General features: G+C 39.0%; 1 protein-coding gene across 1 annotated transcript in view; it reads left to right on the plus strand.

The window, feature by feature from the left end:
• bicdl1 (BICD family like cargo adaptor 1) overlaps positions 1-21,649 on the plus strand; it is a 295,751-nt gene that overhangs the window by 43,287 nt on the left and 230,815 nt on the right. The window contains exon 2 of the mRNA XM_060930787.1: positions 6,904-7,119. Within this exon, the coding sequence (XP_060786770.1) occupies positions 6,904-7,119 (216 nt within the window). The remainder of the gene's footprint in view (positions 1-6,903; positions 7,120-21,649) is intronic.

Genomic DNA, 21,649 nt, shown 5'->3' on the forward strand with positions numbered 1-21,649 from the left:
CTCAGCCCAACTCAGCACGGTATGGCTCAGCCCAACTCAGCCGCGTTGGTAGTGGAAAAGCAGCATAAACGTCTGGGGACTGAGGAGACAAGTTGCTCAAGTTTAGGGATAGGAATGTTAACCCATTCTTGTCTAATGTAGGATTCTAGTTGCCCAACTGTCTTAGGTCTTTTTTGTCGTATCTTCCGTTTTATGATGTGCCAAATGTTTTCTATGGGTGAAAGATCTGGACTGCAGGCTGGCCAGTTCAGTACCCGGACCCTTATTCTACGCAGCCATGATGCTGTAATTGATGCAGTATATGGTTTGGCATTGTCATGTTGGAAAATGCAAGGTCTTCCCTGAAAGAGACGTCGTCTGGATGGGAGCATATGTTGCTCTAGAACCTGGATATACCTTTCAGCATTGATGGTGTCTTTCCAGATGTGTAAGCTGCCCATGCCACATGCACTAATGCAACCCCATACCATCAGAGATGCAGGCTTCTGAACTGAGCACTGATAACAACTTGGGTCGTCCTTCTCCTCTTTAGTCCAAATGACATGGCGTCCCTGATTTCCATAAAGAACTTCAAATTTTGATTCATCTGACCACAGAACAGTTTTCCACTTTGCCACAGTCCATTTTAAATGAGCCTTGGCCCAGAGAAGACGTCTGCGCTTCTGGATCATCTTTAGGTACGGCTTCTTCTTTGAACTATAGAGTTTTAGCTGGCAACGGCGGATGGCACGGTGAATTGTGTTCGAAGATAATGTTCTCTGGAAATTATTCCTGAGCCCATTTTGTGATTTCCAATACAGAAGCATGCCTGTATGTGATGCAGTGCCGTCTAAGGGCCCGAAGATCACGGGCACCAGGTATGGTTTTCCAGCCTTGACCCTTATGCACAGAGATTCTTCCAGAGTCTCTGAATCTTTTGATGATATTATGCACTGTAGATAATATGTTCAAACTCTTTTGCAATTTTACACTGTCGAACTCCTTTCTGATATTGCGCCACTATTTGTCGGCGTAGAATTAGGGGGATTGGTGATCCTCTTCCCATCTTTACTTCTGAGAGCCGCTGCCACTCCAAGATGCTCTTTTTATACCTAGTCATGTTAATGACCTATTGCCAATTGACCTAATGAGTTGCAATTTGGTCCTCCAGCTGTTCCTTTTTTGTACCTTTAACTTTTCCAGCCTCTTATTGCCCCTGTCCCAACTTTTTTGAGATGTGTTGCTGTCATGAAATTTCAAATGAGCCAATATTTGGCATGAAATTTAAAAATGTCTCACTTTTGACATTTGATATGTTGTCTATGTTCTATTGTGGATACAATATCAGTTTTTGAGATTTGTAAATTATTGCATTCTGTTTTTATTTACAATTTGTACTTTGTCCCAACTTTTTTGGAATCGGGGTTGTATGCCCCCACTGCCACAGCTACCTATCAGACAGAAAACAATTTGTATCATGGAATAACTCACCCTCAGAATACAGGTTAGTTTCTTGTGGTGTGCTGCAAGGATCAATTCTTGGGCTGTTATTATTATTAGGATAATTATTAGGATTATTATTGATTCATATAAGCGACCTATACATGACTTCATTAAAAGCATTGTTCATTTTATTTGCTGATGACTCCAGTATTTTCTTATCTGGTAAAGATGGACAAAAATTAGTATCTTAAATGAAGGCAGAGTTGATGAAAATTGATAATTTTGTTAGCTTTAAACCAGCTATCACTCAGCATCAAGAAAAGTTCATGCATGATGTTTATGCCTAGAAACCATCAAACAGTAAACACATATCCTAATGTACATATAGCAAATAATATTTTAGAATGAGTTTCAGTTACTAAATTTCTAGGAATTCTTATTGATGAAAACCTCACTTGGAAAAATCATAATATTTGTCTCCAACAAGGCAGCAAAAATATTGGAGTCATCAGAAGAATAAGACACGTTAACAAGAAAAATTCTTCTCAATTTATATTACACAATGATTTATCCTTACATGTCATATTGTAATACTGTTTGGGCAAACACCTTTAAAAGCAACCTTAATGGTATTTTCACTCTGCAAAAACATTTTGTCAAAACATAATATATTCCAACAGATTTGCCAGTTCCACTCCTTTGTTTAAATCTCTATGCATTCTCCCCAACTTTGATTTAAACCATTTTTTAATCTGGTGTTTTAGAATCTATCCCCAGCCTACTCCCAGTATGTTTTCAAAAATGTATTTCACTCCAACTTCCAAATTCATAATTACAATACAAGGTCAGACAATCATCTCCACCCCACCTTTCCTAGGCCAATTTGTAACTTTTTCGAAATTTTCAATTAGATTCAGATGTCCTTCCCATTGGAACCAAATATCAGTTCATATTAGAAATTCCACTAGTACAAAATAATTTAAGAAATTAACCATACTTTTCTTGCTGGATCAATTAAGTAATACCACATCATAACCACTCTCACTATCATATTCTATGTGGCAGTACATTGTCACCTTTATTGTTACACTTTTACCACTTTTAGGCTTTTTTGTTTGTGTTTAGCTTTTGTATGTATTTTCTATATTTCCTTACTTTTAAGGATTTATGTTGAATGTCTCACCATAGGAGGGCCACTCGACAAGCCGTTATGGGTGTTATTGGCTCTTCCTGCACATTTCTCTTAGCTTTTTTTTTCCTTTTCTTTTCTCAATCTCAAAAATAACTGCATGTATTACTTATTTTGTATTGTGTTTTTTTTTGTTTGTGTGCAAATAAATAAATTAAATAAATAACAAGTGAGTGCATGGTGTAGGTTGTATGGAGATAATACAAAAACTATAATGTTACAGAATTCAGCTATATTCTATATTCTTTTATTGGTGCCGTTTTGTTTTTTTTATTCACCTATGTTGCATACCAAATTAAACATTTCGATCACACTCGTACTTGGTGACAAAACAGAGCTCATATTAGCCACACAATCAGAAAGGTGAGCTACAGATGATAGTGAGCTGCAATTCCTAAAAACCACCAAGGAGAATTTTGACTAGAAATGGTTGTCTTCTCAGATATCAAAGAAAATATATAATTTTACTTCTTGACTCCTGCCTGCTGCTCTGGTCTTTTTTTTTTTTTTTAACCTCGGCTTCACAAGTCTTAAGAATTAACCTTTTATTGAATCCTGTGATCTGGCTAAACTGGTAAAGCTGTTCATAGTTAAAGGAAAATTGCAGATGCTCAATCTACGATCTAGCTGATTAGTTTTTGTAAATAAACTCAACCCATGTACGACTTACCTAATCTGCAAAAAGGTTCACAACCTCTCATTTAATTAGAAAGACTTGCATTTGCAGACTCTTACATGCTGTGATAATACCATGCCTATCATCTGACCAGTCCTAACTCAGATTTTTAATCTGAGATTTTCAGATCCCCATTTGAATTAAATTAAAAAGGGAAGAAACCACAAGAGGGACCAAACTCAAGCAGTTTCTTAACCCCTTCAGACATAATGTGTACAATTGTACACATGAAGTTCCATAGCATTTTTCCTTGTGTCCGAAGGGTTTAAAATAATGCACCATAACCAGTGCCATGTTAAATTAATTTCCCTGAGAGGCTACATTCACAAGTTTGTTTTATAAATGCAAAAAAGCACATTCATAAGTGTATGAAACCATAATCACAATGTAAATCATTAATACTGTTGTGCTTATATGAATGGCCGTTAAAATGGAATAAGGATTTCTTACAGCTATCCTTACACATTAGTTCTTCTAGAAGTTTCAGATTTATTCAATCTTTCATCATCAGGAACTATTTTATCCTTGTCAGAGTTGGAGAGGATCCAGAGTTTATACTGGGATTTTACACAGGGCACTATGCATACGCATGTTCATACTGAGCAGCCACCTTCCAACATGCTCTTGGACAGTGGGAGGAAACTGGAGAACCCAGAGGAAACCCCTGAAGATACACAGAGAACATAAGAAACTCCATATAGACAATAACCCAATCAAACTTGGGACCCTGGACCTACAGCACCCTCCACAATTATTAGCACCCCTCGTTAAGATATGTTCTTAGGCTTCTAATAAATTCATTTTTTTAATAATGTAGGACAACAATGCAAAAAAAGAGAAAAATCCAACCTTGAATTCAAGTGCATTTATTCAGTGGGGAAACAAATCCCACATTATGAAATATTTTTTACATGAAATCATGTTTGCCACAATTATTGGCACCCCGATGTTAATAATTTGTACAGCTCCCTTTTGCCAACAAGACAGCACTTAATATTCTCCTATAACATTTCACAAGATGGGAGAATACAGAGAGGGATATTCGACCATTCCTCTTTGCACAATCTCTAAATCATCCAGAGTCCTGGGTCCTCTCCTATGCACTCTCCTCTTCAGCTCACCCCACAGATTTTCAATTGGGTTGAGGTCTGGGGACTGAGATGGCCATGGGAGGAGCTTGATTTTGTGTCTGGTGAACCATTTTTGTGTAGATTTGGCCACATGTTTAGGGTCATTATCTTGTTGAAAGACCCAGTGATGACCCATCTTCAGCTTTCGGGCAGAGGCCACCAGATTTTGATTTAAAATGTCCTGGTATTTCAAAGAGTTCATGATGCCACGCACCCTAACAAGGTTCCCGGGGCCTTTGGAAGAGAAACAGGCAAACAGCATCACCGATCCTCCCTCATACTTCACAGTGGGCATGAGGTGCTTTTCCGCATACTCATCTTTTGTGATGTATTAGAGTGTTTGTTGCCAAAAAGCTCTATCTTGGTCTCATCTGACCAAAGCACACAGTCCCAGTTGAAGTCCCAGTACTGCTTAGCAAACTCCAGACGTTTACGTTTATGCTTGTAAGTGAGAAAAGGCTTTTTCCGTACATGCCTCCCAAACAGCTTGTTGGCATGTAGATAGCGCCTAATGGTTGTTATGGAGACTTTGTGACCCCGAGATGCTACTCTTTGATGCAATTCTCTAACAGTGAGCTTTGGAGAACTTTTAACTTCTCTTACCATCCTCCTCACTGTGCATGGTGGCAAGATAAACTTGCATCCTCGTCCAGGCTTGTTTGCCACTGTTCCAGTTGTTTTAAAATTCTTGATGATTCCTCTGACTGTAGATATGGGCAGGTGTAGGCGAGTGGCTATTTTCTTGTAGCCATTGCCTGACTTATGAAGGTCGACACACATCAGCCTTACTTGAATGGTGTGTTCTCTTGTCTTTCCCATGTTGAAGAGTGGATAAGAGAAATAGGCCTCTGTGTCATATCATATTTATACCCCAGGGAAACAGGATGTGATGAATTACTAATTAAAGGTTCCTAGATACTCTGATCAACTTTATAAACTCCAGTAGAAATGACAGAAATGCTTCAATTACATTTATTTTCTAGGAATTGTTATGGGTGCCAATAATTGTGGAACAAGTGATTTTATGAAAAATAATTATTTCTTAGTCAGGGATTTTTTAATTTTTAATTCACTTGAGTTAAGGGTTACATTTTTCTACAATTTTCAGTGTGAATTATGCTTCTGCAATAAAAATTGAATTTATTTTAAGGCTTTTAACACATCTTAACCAGGGGTGCCAATAATTGTGGAGGGCGCTGTATGTGGTGGGAACATGCAACTTGCTGTGCCTAATGGCAAAATTATCAATGACACAGTAAGCTTGCCTATTATAATTATTTGGCTATGCAAATCCTTCTTCCCTCAGTGTGGTGTACAGTATAACAAAGTCTAATCCTCAGTCCTATTCCAAGGGCAACTGTGCCTATATCTTTTACTGATCTGTACTATGGCCTCATACCCTATTTTTTCTCCCTGATCTGCAGTATACAACATACAAGAACATAAAATACTGTAAAGGTCTTTTTATTTTTATCAGAAAATGCTGCAGATACAGTTCATGTGTTTGGATACCAATTATTTTTCTGAAGGTCAGATCAGTAAACTGATTTCTGTTAAGGTTTTAACTGTTCCACAATGCCTTTTCATTACTCATAAGACCTTGCCTGCATGTTTTACTCCCTGCAGCATTACATATAGTAGGCTATTTCCTGTTAGGAGTTTTTCAGGGCTAGTCATCAATAAATCATTAATTGCAGTTGATATAAATTGATATGGCGGCACGGTGGTGTAGTGGTTAGCGCTGTCGCCTCACAGCAAGAAGGTCCGGGTTCGAGCCCCGTGGCAGGCGAGGGTCTTTCTGTGCAGAGTTTGCATGTTCTCCCCGTGTCCGCGTGGGTTTCCTCCGGGTGCTCCGGTTTCCCCCACAGTCCAAAGACATGCAGGTTAGGTTAACTGGTGACTCTAAATTGACCGTAGGTGTGAATGTGAGTGCGAATGGTTGTCTGTGTCTATGTGTCAGCCCTGTGATGACCTGGCGACTTGTCCAGGGTGTACCCCGCCTTTCGCCCGTAGTCAGCTGGGATAGGCTCCAGCTTGCCTGCGACCCTGTAGAACAGGACAAAGCGGCTACAGATAATGAGATGAGATGAGATAAATTGATATTAGAAATGCGACAGTTGTAGCCCCTTTCCTGAGGACATCTGTGTATGGTGGCTTTTGATATACTCGCACCAGCCTCAGTCCACTCCTTCTGAATCTAATCTGAACTGTCAGGATGAACATTTGTTCAGTCCCAGGAACTTCAAGTAATACTGGTGAACCTGCACATTCATAACCTACTTCCTTCCTTCCTCCTTCCTTCCTTCTTTCTTTTTCAGTAAACACTTTATTCTCATCAGGGTCATGGTGAATCCAGAAATCCATCTGGACATGAGTAGAAAATGCAAAATTCCACAGAGATAGTAACCTGAATTCAGGGTCAAATCAGAGACCCTGGAGCTGTACAAGAATATCTAAAGTAAGTTTGTATTTTATCTCATTTGCAGATTCTGGAGCAGGAGAAGCATGAGTTGCAGCAACGCTTGGAGAGACGAGAAGGCGAGTGGGAGAGTCGTGTGGCTGAGCTGGAGACTGATCTTCAGCAGCTCAAGTGTGAGCTGGAGAAGCACAAGGTACAGCTGCGTGAGGCTGATCGGGACAAGACCCGCACCATTACCGAACTCTCAGAACAAAACCACAGTCTGCTCGAGCAGCTGAACAGAGTGAGTGCACTTTGGGTAGTTTGCCACATGGGACAGAACGGGTGGTTCTAAAAATGAACAGAAGAACGCATGGGATGAGATGAGGCCTAGGACAGGTGAACTGGGTTTCTGTTGAGATTTATGGTTAGCATGTAATTATAGCCGTGGGGAGGATACTAGTGCATCTCGAACAATTAAAATATCATGAAAAAGTTAAATATTTTCCATCAGTTATTTAAGAAAGTGAAAATTTAACATAGTCTGCACTCATTACATATAAAATGTTTCAAGCATTTTTCTATTTTAATTTTGATAATCATGGCGTACAGAGCAAAAAAAAAATCTCAAAATATGAGCATATTTAATTTTGAGTTTGAGTACAACAGTATAAATACCATGCATCTCTCAGTCTAGTTCAGTACACACAACCACAATCATGGGGAAGACTGATGACTTTACAGTTGTCCAGAAGATGATCATTGACACCCTCCACAAGGGGGATAAGCCACAGATGGTCATTGCTGAAAAGGCTGGCTGGAAAAGGTAAACAAGCAACAGGGTGATGGCAGCCTTGAGAGGATTGTCAAGAAAAGTCAATTCAAGAACTTGGCAGATATTCACAAGGCGTGGACTAAGGTTAGTGTCAGTGCATCAAGAGCCACCACACACCAGATGTCTTCAGGAAAGGAACTACAACTGTCATGTTCCTAATATCAAGCCACTCCTGAACCAGAGATAACATCAGAAGCATCTTACCTGGGCTAATGAGAGAAAGAACTGGACTGTTGTTCAGTGGTCCAAAGTCCTCTTTTCAGAGGAAAGTAAATTTTGCATTACATTTGGAAATCAAGGTCCTAGAGTCTGGAGGAAGAGTGGAGAGGCACAGAATCCAAGGTGTTTGAAGTCCAGTGTGAAGTTTTCACAGTCTGTGATGATTTGGGGTGCCATGCCATCTGCTGGTGTTGGTCCATTGTGTTTTATCAAGTCCAAAGTCAATGCAGCTGTTTACCAGGAGATTTTGGAGCACTTCAATGCTTCCATCTGGTGACAAGCTTTATGAAGATGATGATTTCCTTTTCCAGTAGGACTTAGCACCTGCCCACAGTGCCAAAACTACAACCAAATGGTTTGCTGACCATGATATTACTGTGCTTGATTGGCCAGCCAACCTGCCTGACCTTGTCAAGAGGAAGATGAGAATTACATGCCCCAAAAATGCAGACAAGATGAAGGCTGATTTCAAAGCAACCTGGGCTTCAATAACACCTCAGCAGTGCCACAGGTTGATTGCCTCTATGCCATGTCGCACTGATGCAATAATTTGTGGTAAAGGAGCCCCAACCAAGTATTGAGTGTATAAATGAACATATTTTTCAGAAGATGGACTTTTCTGTATTGTAAATCCTTTTTTGATTGATCTTAGGAAATATTCAAAAAATTTGAGTTACCAGATTTCTGATTTTCATGAGCTATAAGCCATAATCATCAATGTGAAAATAGAAAAAGGCTTGGAATATTTCACTTTACATTTAAAGAATATAGAATATATGAAAGTTTACTTTTTTGAATTAAATTACATAAAGAAACTTTTTCATGATATTCTAATTGTTTGAGATGCACTAGTATTGTCAGTATTTTCACAATACAGCAGAATACAGGAGAGGCCTGTATTTATTCACCAATTTTACAGCCTGTACTAGGGGTGTAACCAAACAAATATATTATTGAATTGAACAGTTAATGAGTTCTAAATTAATACAAATACAGATACAATAAAATTAGTCAGAATTTTTTTTAAGAAAGCTTACCAGCTTCAGGTACTGGGATACTTCTGGATGAAACAAAAAAAAAAAAAAATGCATGAGTGATTAATCATGTAATTTTAAACATAGTAGAAATTGCAATGTTAATTATAATTATTATTACAAACTTTTCTGAGTTTATGGAATGTAGCAAAACCAAAACTAAAGTAAATCTCCTAAAATATTTGAATAATATTGGCTGGCACTGAGTGGTATATCAGATACATTCCATTCAGCTAGCATGATACTGAACTCACCATGGTTTCAGCTTTCGCCATGCTCATGAGCAACAAGGTTTGACGTGTAACATCATGTCATATTGTCTTGACAACCATGCAATATCATAACCCATATTCAACGCTCAGTTTCCATTGGGTAGAATGATGTAATACAAATAGGATAAGTGATATGATAATATTGCATGCTATCAAACCAAATGAATGGAACTCGCTAGAAGGGAATAGAATACATGTTTTTATCCCATCGAAAAAGTGTCATGGATGTATAATAATACAGATTATTGTAAATATTAGAATATAAAATATAGCTTATTATATGCTATTGTGCTCAACTGTATTTTAAATAAATGTTTCCTTAATTGGGAAAGACTTTCTTTTGAAACATAATTAGATTACTTACTCAGTTAAATTAAACAGAAGATATAAAGTTTCACAGGGTGTCTCGTTCAGGAGTAGTTCGTCATGTTCTGCAAATTGCTTGGTATAATGAAAAATCTGGAGTCAGCTGTATAAAGTAATGGCAAGTACGGAGGAGAAGTGAAGAAGAGAATGCAAGCAGGTTCGAATGGATGGAGGAGCGTGTCAGGAGTGATTTATGACAGAAGGTTACCAGCAAGGGTGAAAGGTAAAGTGTACAAGACAGTCGTAAGACCAGCTATATTGGATGGTTTGGAAACAGTGGCACTGACCAAAAGACAGGAGGCTGAACTGGACATAGCGGAGTTGAAGATGATTAGATTTTCATTGGGAGTGACAAAGTTGGGCAGGATTAGAAACAGGAATATTAGAGGGACAGGACATGTAGGACGGCTTGGAGAGAAAGTGAGAGAGGCAAGCTTGAGATGGTTTAGACATGTACAGAGGAGAGATCCAGGGTATATTGGGAAAAGAATGCTGGAGATGGAGTTGCCAGACAGAAGGAAAAGAGGAACGCGCAAAGATGAGATTTATGGATGTGGTGAAGGAGGACATGAAGACAGTTAGTGCAACAGAAAAAGATATGGAGGACAGGAGGAGATGGAGTGACATTATCTGCTGTGGCAACCCCTAATGGGAACAGCAGAAAGAAGAAGAAACACCCCCACCCCACCACCCCCCAGCAGCAGCCTTGGGTTGTTGTTTTTTGTTTAGCACTTTTCAGTGTTTTTAGGGTGTAGTACTAGGGATAGCATTAAAAAAAATAATAATAAATTCTGGTACAGACCATGCCCACTTCCAATTAATCTGAACATGGAAACAGGTATTAAGATTTTGAGCACTAAACAAATACAGATAATTGCATTGCATTACATCCCTGGAGTCTGCACGTATAAATCACTGTAGAATAGCCTGAAGAGATTTTATAATCAGCGCATTGTATTAGTATTTCTCATATTCATGCATTCCTCAAGTGATTAATCTATTGTGTTTGGGAGAAAGTCCTATATTTTTTTGCAATTTTGAGATAACCAAAGTCATAGACAAGTAGTTAACAAACATTGTCAATTCTATCAATAATTATTCAAGAAATTATTATTGACTGCTTTCACAGATACCATTATCTAATGGAAACACATCTGAATTGCACTAAAAAACTAAATTGTGACCAAATTATTTTATCATGCTAGCACAAAACTAGTGTCAATACAAGGGTACAAGGGTAGCAGGTGGACTATAAAGGTGTATCCTTTGTAAGGGACTGCACGTACCATGTCATACTGTTGCATAAATTGGCAGACTCAACTGCATACACCATTGCAATGAAATCAAAGTGATATGGGTGGCAATCATGTACTATGTGACGTAAAAACTGTTGTACTGAGCACTGAAACCAATACATCATGCTGTACTTGCAACCTTGATTCCAAAAAGATGGGACACTGTGTAAAACTTGAATGCAATGATTTGCACTTCCTTTTAGAAGAAGAAAAAGCCTTTATTTGTCATATGCACACTCAAGCACAGTGAAATTCATCCTCTGCATTTAACCCTTCTGAAGCAGTGAACACACACAAGTAAGCAATAAGCACACACATACCTAGAGCAGTGGGCAGCCATGCTACAGTGCCCGGGGAGCAGTTGGGGGTTAGGTGCCTTGCTCAAGGGCACTTCAGCCCAAGGCCACCCTATGTTAACCTAAACACATGCCTTTGAACTGTGGGGGAAACCGGAGCACCCGGAAGAAACCCATGCAGACACGGGAAGAACATGCAAACTCCACACAGAAAGGCCCCTGTCGGCCGCTGGGCTCAAACCCAGAACCTTCAGTGCTAACCACTACACCATCGTGCCACCCGATCTACATTCAATTGAATGCAATACAAAGACAAGATATTTACTGTTCAGAATGTGAAACTTTATTATTTTTTTGTAAATATACACTCATTCCGAATTTGATACCTGCAACACATTCTAAAAAATTTGGGTCAGGGGCATGTTTAACAGTGTGTTACATCACCTTTTCTTTTAACAACACTTGGTAAGTGAACTGAACTGAGGACACTAATTGTTGAAGTTTTGAACATCACATTCTTTCTTATTCTTGTTTGATATACAACTTCAGCTACTCAACATTCCAGGGTCTCCATTGTCATATTTTGCGTTTCATAATGTACCACACATTTTCAATGGAGACAGGCAGGCCAATTTAGCACCTGCACTCTTCTAGTACAAAGCCACACTGTTCTAACACATGAAAAATGTGGCTTGGCATTGTCTTGATGGAATAAGCAGGGATGTCCCTGAAAAAGACAGGGTCTGGATATGTTGTATGTGTTGCTCCAAAACCTGTATGTACCTTTCAATATTAATGGTGCCCTCACAGATATGCAAGTTACCCATTCAATGGGCAATAACACATCCCCATACCATAACAGATGCTGGTTTTTGAACTTTGTGCTGGTAAAAAGCCGGCTGGTCCTTTTCCTCTTTAGCCTGAAGGACACAATGTCCATGGTTTCCAAAAACAATTCTAAATGTGGACCACACCACACTTTTCCACTTTGCATCAGGTCATCTCAGATTAGCTCAGGCTCAGATAATTCAGTAGCATTTCTGGATGTTGTTGATGTATGGCTTTTGTTTTACATAATAGATACAGCAACAAACTATGTTTACCGACAACAGTTTTCTGAAGTGTTCCCAAGCCCATGTAGTAATATCCTTTATACCAGTGTTTCTCAACCACTGGGCCACAGCCCACTAAGCGCCATTTAGTGGGCCGCAATTTTTTCCAAGTGGAAGCTAATTTTTACTCGTAGTAGGGTACAATTGCTGGGTTGCATCTGACATCACAGCTGCCTCATTAAGCTATGGTCACACTACAGCTTGCAATGCTTTGCGATGGGTTATCAATGAAAATGAGGCATTCTGATGGCGATATACACGAGCTAAAAGTTGTGGTCACACAGCAGGTGAACACTTGACTGTCGCGCCTTTGCGCGCTTGAGTCTGGCGCAGCTCGAGCAGCTGTGCACACTCACGGAGCACGTTGTGCGCACGCTTGGGACCCAATCGTTATGGGAAACACCTGATACTGATTTTTGACTGCCATCAGCACACACAGATATGGAAGCTGTTTTCACAGAGGCTTTGAGAAGCATTATAATTATCACTGTCATGTTTGTTTCTAGCTATGTTTATAACGGTGTTTAAATTCTCTGCTTTCTGTTTTGCTTTTGTACAAAAAAAAAAAAAACACTTGGAAGATGGTTCTAGACACTTCCAGTAATGCATCTATGGGTGAGGACTACAGTTGACATGATAACTTTAGGACTGCAGTTGTCATGAACAGTTTTGCCCTCAAGTTTCCATCAATGAACAGTTTTTATAACTTCAACAAAGTTATATAAACAAAATTTTTATAACTTCAACTTCATGTTAAAACTATAATGAATTTCCTGGCTACACAGTCATACTTTGTGACTATATAGGACACAGTTATAGAAGCAAGTTATTTATAAATCACGTTATCTGTCATCACCCAAATGAGGATGGGCTCCCTTTTGAGTCTGGTTCCTCTTGAGGTTTCTTCTTCATGTCATCTGAGGGAGTTTTTCCTTGCCACTGTAACCACAGGCTTGCTCTTTGGGGATAAATTAGGAATAAAATTAGCTCATGTTTAAAGTCTTTAATTCTCTGTAAAGCTGCTTTGCGACAATATCCATTGTTAAAAGCGCTATAAAAATAAACTTGACTTGACTTATCACGCCTGTTAATAAACACACTTCCTGCACTTAGATCCATCTACTGCCGTCTATCCTGTAGTGTCCTGATGCCTAGATCTTTAACCCAGCCACATATAAAAAGTTGTATGCCGCCATGCTCTTCCAAGTTTTCATCTGTTTCTTCGTGTAGAATGATATCTGCAGCACCAGGTAGTTAGAGATTTCGGGGGAACTCAACAGATGGATAATGTTCCAACTCATAGGAAAAATCCTTCTTTGTTAGTGTGTAAGGATCTATCCCATTGAGTGGTTTTTGTATCCACTTCTTTTGAGTGTACTTCTTGGTTTTAATAACTTACTTGTTTTCTCTACACAAACATGGCAAGAAGTTCTTGTGTTACTCGACCAGATTTCACTTTTGGATCATTAATCCCTTTTAACTGAGAATGCCCTGCATGCATGGTTTTATGTTGGCTTCTGGCACATCCATACATTTTTGAATACAATACCTACAATTAAAAACAGTTTGTTTTTATTGCATTGATTTAATTCCTGGGCTCCTGTTTATGGTATCTGTTTATTTAGCACAAAAGTCTTTCAGCACAAGTCTTTTAGCACAAATCCAAAGTTTTTTAGCACAAGCTTTAAAGTCTCTTAGCACAGTTCTATGTTCTTTGGTACAACTCTGGATTATGGTCACAATTATCGAAAAAAAAAAAACTCATCTTGATATAGGCAAGATGCCGGAATTTCTGCTGCTGTGCATGTTAAGGATCAGTTGTTGGTCCCAAAAACGTGGACTGAAAATCCAATTCTTTGGTGTCTTTGGATATTTGTAGTTAAGCCATAACAAACCTTGAATTGTGGGCACTTTCATCGATAACTTCAGTCACTTCTGATCATATCAGAAATTCAACTGACTGTCAATAATTACACCTTTGCCAAATTAATTAACCGGGGGGATTTTGTTTCTTGCCTTGCTTGACAATACGTGTTTTGCCGACTAAGAGCGGAATCTATTCCTAAAAACTTACTCAAATTATTAAAAGTCTATTTGATATCACATATTACTGTTTTCATATGTATTTGACAGATAAAGCTGCAAAGTCTTTAACCGAAAAAAGACCGATTTCAATGAGAAAAATGAGAATTATGTCTCCTTAGTAACCAATAGTTGCGATATGTAAACAAATGAAAGAAAATTCCACGAAAGTATCCTAGGACGAATGGCAGTTAAATAAAAGTGCAATGTTCAGGAATGACAAAACAACCAAAATTTATATCAGTTGTTTATAATACAGCAATCGTGAAGCAAGAAGAGATTACGCTAAAATGTAAGGGTTGTTTGATCATCAAGACAAGTCTCGAAGCTGTAGCTAGTTTACAGGGAAATTCACTTTGGTGCAGCATGTTTATATTTGACTTCAATATTTGTTTCTTTTTTCAATGCTATCAACAGCTAAAAAATTGTATTTAACACTAAATTATCAAATCAATAAACCACAAACACTCATTTGTAGATTGTGCGAAAAAACTGCAGTGCAAAGATTACAGACAATTCACACAAGTCGATCAGATCAAGAACAGCTTGCACTTTATTTTAATAATAAAGTCTATTGTGTTTCTGTATCGTTCTTTAAACCTGTCACTGAAATAACAATGTAATAGATAGCAAAAAATTTTCACTTCTCTAATCCTGTTGTTTTCTTTTAATTGAGCACTCGGTGAACAGAAATGGATGTATATACTGTGATATCCACCATAGTGTGGAAATGCATCTATAGTCATGGTCAACGCATGTGCAAGAAATGTGTGTTGCTGTGATATCAGAACATCAGTTTCACGTGCCAAAGTTAACAGTTTTAATTACCTGCCATGTCTGTTACTTGTAATGTGACTTTTCTCAAGATAAAGTTCACCTTCACAAACGAAAATAATTTTTCTCAACTTATTGGCATGTACATGCAAATCTTGGAAAAGTTAATTTCCTTTTCTCTATCAGTGTTCTCTTTTCATCTCCATTATTTTCTTTCTTCCTGCTGTTACCTATTTCTACACAATTTTCAGGACATTTACCAACATTTTCAGACACTGGTTTTTAGTGGCATCCCCAAACCGAGCGATCTAAGGCTACATCCAGACGACAACGGCAACGAGATTTTATTAAAAAAAAAATATCGCGTCCACATGGGCAACGGATCAGTAAAGTATCAGGTCCATATGGCAACGCAACGCTTGCTGAAAACGATGCCACACCTCTAGGGGCGCTGTAAGACGGTCCCATCGGAGACACCAGAACAACAGAAGAAGTAGACGCATGCGCATAAACCCCTTCTTCTACCCAGTGTGAAGCACTGTCAGGAACAAACACAACAAGAAGAAGATGGCTGCGACTACGCGAGGAAATCGTGCCTTCTGTGTGTACAAATTAGTTTTATTAGTGTGCATAGTTTTATATAACTTAGTTTTCTTATTGTGTGTGAACATTTTGAAAAGCATTTTTATATAATTTATATAACTTTATATTGTGTGTGAGCATTTTGAAAAGCAGTCTTATCCAATAAAAAAAAGAAATTCAAGAAATGGTTCAGTTACTTGTTTATTTAAAAGAAAAGCTGTATACAAAAGTGAATGCAATGCAGTGGTTCATACAAAACAGCGAGAGTGCTGCTTGTTCTAGTCATGTGGTTGTGACATCATCGTAAACAAATCCGTTCTACTCATCCAGACAACTTCGCAACGGCGCCGTTGCCAGATTTTTCCACTCTGGAACCCGTTCTCAAAAAATATTGTTGTGGGGCACCCAAAACGCCGGTGCCATGTGGACGCCAGGCCGAAACGATAAACAATTTTATCAGATTCACCTGAATCCGTTGCCGTGTGGACAGGGCCTAAAACTGTTGTTGTAATAACAATGGGATAGATGTCGAAAATTTTCACTTCTGTAATCCTGTTGTTCCCTTTAAATTGAGCACTCAGTTAAGTAGCCAATAAGACTTTGTAAAAGAAAGCTGTGATCCATTCAATAAGTATAAAAACAAAGTAAAAATCTATCAAACATCTTTAAACATGATCAGTAAGTATTCATAATAAAGATTAAGTGTTCTTGGATTTTGTGCTAAAGAACTTAGAGTTGTGCTAAGAGACTTTAGAACTTGTGCTAAAAGACTTGTGCTAAAAGAGTTTTGTGCTAAATAACCATAAACCCTGTCTATAACACGGAGTGATGTTGCATTCCATTAATACACTTTACAATAAATTATTAGATTCTAATAGAATAGATAAGCCAAAATAATTGGGGCTCTTTTTTTAATTGGCTCTGACACGTTACAAGTAATGAATAGGTGGGCCTTAAGGCAGAAAAGGTTGAGAACCCCTGCTTTATACAACCATGTTTGTTTTTTGTTTAATGCAGTGCCGCCTGAGGGATCAAAGGTCATGAGCGTTCAATGTTGCTTGTCAGCTTTGACCCTTATATGCAGAGATGTCTCTGGATTCTCTGAATCTTTTGATAATGTTATGTATTGGCAATGGTGAAATCCCTAAATTGCTTGCAATTGTCCATTGAGAAATATTGGTCTTAAACCCTTGAACTTTTTGCCCATGCAGTTTTTCACAAAATGGAGAACCTCGCACCATTCTTGCTTGTGAACAACTGAGCCATTCTAATTACCAGTTAATGTGTTTTCCTGTAGAATGTTCCAAACTGGTGTGTTTTTTTTTTTTTAGCATTCCACAACTTTCCCTGTCTTTTGTTGCCTATGTCCCAACCTTTTTGAAGCATGTGGCAGGCATCAAATTCAGAATGAGTGTATATTTTCAAAAAACAATAAAGTTTATCAGTCTTAACATTAAATAGCTTGTCCTTATATTGTATTCAATTGAATATAGGTCAAAAAGGATTTGCAAGTCATTGCATTCTCTTTTTATTTACAATATACACAGAGTCCCATATTTTTTGGAATCGGGGTTGTACATTCACACAGTATGCACAATCTATAGAGATCTTGCAGTCACGTGACCGGAAAGTACACAACCCCCATCTTGACGGTCAAAAACACAGCTGAATACTGCTGCACTTGTGTACAGAATGGATCAATTTCAACCAACGGACTACACGGCTCATTTTTCTAATGAGCAGATAACTAGATACATGTCTAAAATAAACGACCTACAGATTTGTGACCCTTATGGCTTTCCGGACAGAGTTTTCACGACCGGATTTTGAACTGCCAGCAGAATACCCGGACGTGTATGATTACCTCATCAACTTTCCCTCGCTGTTCAGTGGTGAAGCACTGCATGCTTATAAATCTCTGGACAGTTTTCTTTACAGAAATTCAGGATTTGTCAGCGACTCAGATGTGGCATCTTGTAAACAAGAAAATAATCCTCATTGGATGGGTAAGTCACTTAAGTATTGAGTATAGCACTGACCAGCCGATTATAGAATAGAATAAGGTAATTCCAAATCGTCCATCTTGTTTACATGGATCTGGCGTTGGAGAGGTAGAGGCTTGGCAGTGGAGGTTTGAGTGGCTGTTTTCTGAGCTTAGTCAACAGGCCGGCTCTGCCTGTAGCCTCGCTTTTGCTTCTGCTCCCGGCGCCGCCTCCTTCGCTTTGCTTCCAATAACAATCCACGGAGACCCCGCTGGTCTCGCCCGGAATGTTTTTTTTTTTTTTTTTCTCGTCCGGAATGTTGTGCATGCGATGGAAATCGCTACAAACCGTCATTTTCTGCTGGAAACCAATGTCCAGTAAGTCCATACGGTTGTAGTGGATATTGAAGTCCGGTACAGATGAACAACACGCAAAAATACACACAAAAAACATAAAAAACGTGCACAGGTAGGGAGAGCTTGTAGCCGCAGCCGTTGTAGTAGAATTGTATATAGTAGGATTTTCCAGAAGAAAAGGTAGAAGTAAAAGCAGAAGTAGAACCAGAAGTAGAAGGCGAAATATGGCGTTTGACCGACACGATGGCGTCTGTCACAATCTGGATCGGCTGTGACGTCACATGCAAGTGCTCCATAAGCACATTCCCGGGCTTCATGTCGAGTCAGTCCTAAAGAGGGCTGTGTGTAATGAGAGCCATTTAAGAGCCATTTAAACTAAATATAGCCACAAGTGGCAATAATCAGGGTTCAAGTAGCTTTGCAAAACAAAGGTGGAATTAGAAGTGGTTAAATGGCTTCAACAGCACAAGTGGCCAAGTACAACCACACACATTTTAAAATATTTAAAACACCAATACAGAATACAAACCAAGGTCAGAGCGATCCTTTTATTCAATGTGGAACTGTTTTGGGATTTGGCCTGTTATCGGATTGGATTATTTCTTTATGGAAACTGACTCATTAACTAGTAGATTTATATTATTGTGAACTTGGAGAAACACTAAGATTGTATTGTGAATTTAATGAACTGTTGTGAGAGTTGTCTTATCTTTTTGTGTCATCGAACTTACATTTGTTTGGGTGTCATGGCCATGACACTAAAGAGTAAATAAGAGTGTTTAATGTTGTTTAATGCATGCAGATTTATCTTGCATTGAGAAACTATCTTCAGTTTATTAATTGTTCCTTATCCTTCCTCCTATCTTTCTTTGCCTGATGTATATATAAAAATATAATAACTGTAGCATACTCAGTCAAACCGTACTCTTTATCATGTGGTGTCTCAAGAGAGATCATTAGAGGTGGTGGCCCATACATGGAGCTTGAATGTGCTTCGGTTAGTTTATGTTAAATCCTGTGTTTTCTGCCTCTGTTTTTCTCCCTTTTTTTTTTTTTTTTGCTACCTCTAAAATGACTTCAGAACTGAGTTTAAGGGAGCCCAGACAGCATACATCCTTTGGGCTAGGGCCAGAACAAAGTGAGCCAGTCCATCCTCATATACACATAAGGAAGAGAGTAGAGCATTTAGCAGAGTTTCTAAATGCCCTGTCTGTGACTGAAGAGTTAAAATGATAAACAAATAGAAGGCAGCAATAATAAATGATGGGAATGGACAGAGTGAGGATGAGGAAGAAGGTGAAGCAAAACACAACAAAGTAGACATCACTTACGGTCTCTCATGCTTCAGTCCACTGAGCTGAACTAAAAAGGTTTCAAAGAACAATGTAAGGACTAACATGATTATGCTCCCTAGAGAAGCAAGTTCAAGAGTCCAACATTAGCACAATCAACAGGGAAAGATTCCTTTGAGAAATTAATGGACAATAAAATTGATGTCATACAGAATTTCACCATGGACATTGTGAGCAACTTGGAAAAAGCTATTGTAAAGTGCTTGGAAAGGCAAGATTGACAGTGGGAGGATAAGATAAATCAGCTGCAACTCAAAAGCACCCCTGGGAGGTCACCATTGGCCATGAAGGGCGAAGAATTAGCTGCAAGACCAGTGATGGTTCCCATAACCTGTTGAGAGAAACTGAACTCCATATCAAACTAAATTTCCCTGACATTGGTGGAAATAGCAAAATGAAAGACCCCATAACATATGTGGAAATGTGTGAAGAATTTTTTGACCTATGATCTTTGAACAATGCAGAGATCCTGGCCACATTATCCTCAGTGCTAAAGGGCTCAGCCAAGAGCTGGTGGCAGTAAGAAAACACATCCGCACAAGGGAGGTACTCAAAGCTATTTTTTTCCATAGCATTCTTAGCAATGGACTTCATATGTGAAATGGAGGAAAGACTGAGAAATTGAGAACTCAAACAAGTCCATACGAGACTTTGCATACAAGTATAGAACTTTATGTCTAAAATGGAAGCCAGACATCAGCAAGGTGGCCCCGGTGCAATGAATCTTAAACAACACCAAATCAAAGGTTGCATCAGGCCTGCAGGGGACAGTTCGCACAGTGGCTGAACTTGTGAGATTCGGGGGATGATCGAAAATGACTTAGCAGCCATGAAGAATTATTGGAGTAAACTCCAGCAAAGGGCCTAAAGCCCCCCCAAAATAAAAGGATGGTGAGCTGAAAATTGTGAAAGCTGAAAGGCATCTTCACAAAGACTTGTGAAAGCCATTGTCACACCTGGCCATCCTGCTAACTATCAGAGGCTTTCAAGGACCTGCTTTACTTGACACATAAGGGAGAATGTGCTGCACATTCTCCCTTATGCAGCACAACATATTGTGCAAGATAAGGGGGCAGATGAAACACTGATGTCATGTGGAAACCAAGAGTTTGCACTAGTCAATGGGACTGTAAAGAAAGCCCTGGGCCAAGTACAGGGCAACATCAAGCTCCAGGAGAGTTACTGGACCCGATCTACAGTGGTGCTTGAAAGTTTGTGAACCCTTTAGAATTTTCTATATTTCTGCATAAATATGACCTAAAACATCATCAGATTTTCACACAAGTCCTAAAAGTAGATAAAGAGAACCCAGTTAAACAAATGAAACAAAAATATTATCCTTGGTCATTTATTTATTGAGGAAAGTGAGCCAATATTACAGATCTGTGAGTGGCAAAAGTATGTGAACCTCTAGGATTAGCAGTTCATTTGAAGGTGAAATTAGAGTCAGGTGTTTTCAATCAATGGGATGACAATCAGGTGTGAGTGGGCACCCTGTTTTATTTAAAGAACAGGGATCTATCAAAGTCTGATCTTCACAACACATTTGTGGAAGTGTATCATGGCACAAACAAAGGAGGTTTCTGAGGACCTCAGAAAAAGCGTTGATGCTCATCAGGCTGGAAAAGGTTACAAAACCATCTCTAAAGAGTTTGGACTCCACCAATCCACAGCCAGACAGATTGTGTACAAATGGAGGAAATTCAAGATCACTGTTCCCCTCCCCAGGAGTGGTCGACCAACAAAGATCACTCTAAGAGCAAGGCGTGTAATAGTCAGCGAGGTCACAAAAGACCCCAGGGTAACTTCTAAGCAACTGAAGGCCTCTCTCACATTGGCTAATGTTAATGTTCATGAGTCCACCATCAGGAGAACAATGAACAACAATGGTGTGCATGGCAGGGTTGCAAAGAGAAAGCCACTGCTCTCCAAAAAGAACATTGCTGCTCATCTGCAGTTTGCTAAAGATCACGTGTACAAGCCAGAAGGCTACTGGAAAAATGTTTTCTGGATGGAGGAGACCAAAATAGAACTTTTTGGTTTAAATGAGAAGCGTTATGTTTGGAGAAAGGAAAACACTGCATTCCAGCATAAGAACCTTATCCCATCTGTGAAACATGGTGGTGGTAGTATCATGGTTTGGGCCTGTTTTGCTGCATCTGGGCCAGGACAGCTTGCCATCATTGATGGAACAATGAATTCTGAATTATACCAGCGAATTCTAAAGGAAAATATCAGGACATCTGTCCATGAACTGAATCTCAAGAGAAGGTGGGT

Source organism: Neoarius graeffei, chromosome 10, assembly GCF_027579695.1.
Source record: "Neoarius graeffei isolate fNeoGra1 chromosome 10, fNeoGra1.pri, whole genome shotgun sequence".
Classification (NCBI taxonomy): domain Eukaryota; kingdom Metazoa; phylum Chordata; class Actinopteri; order Siluriformes; family Ariidae; genus Neoarius; species Neoarius graeffei.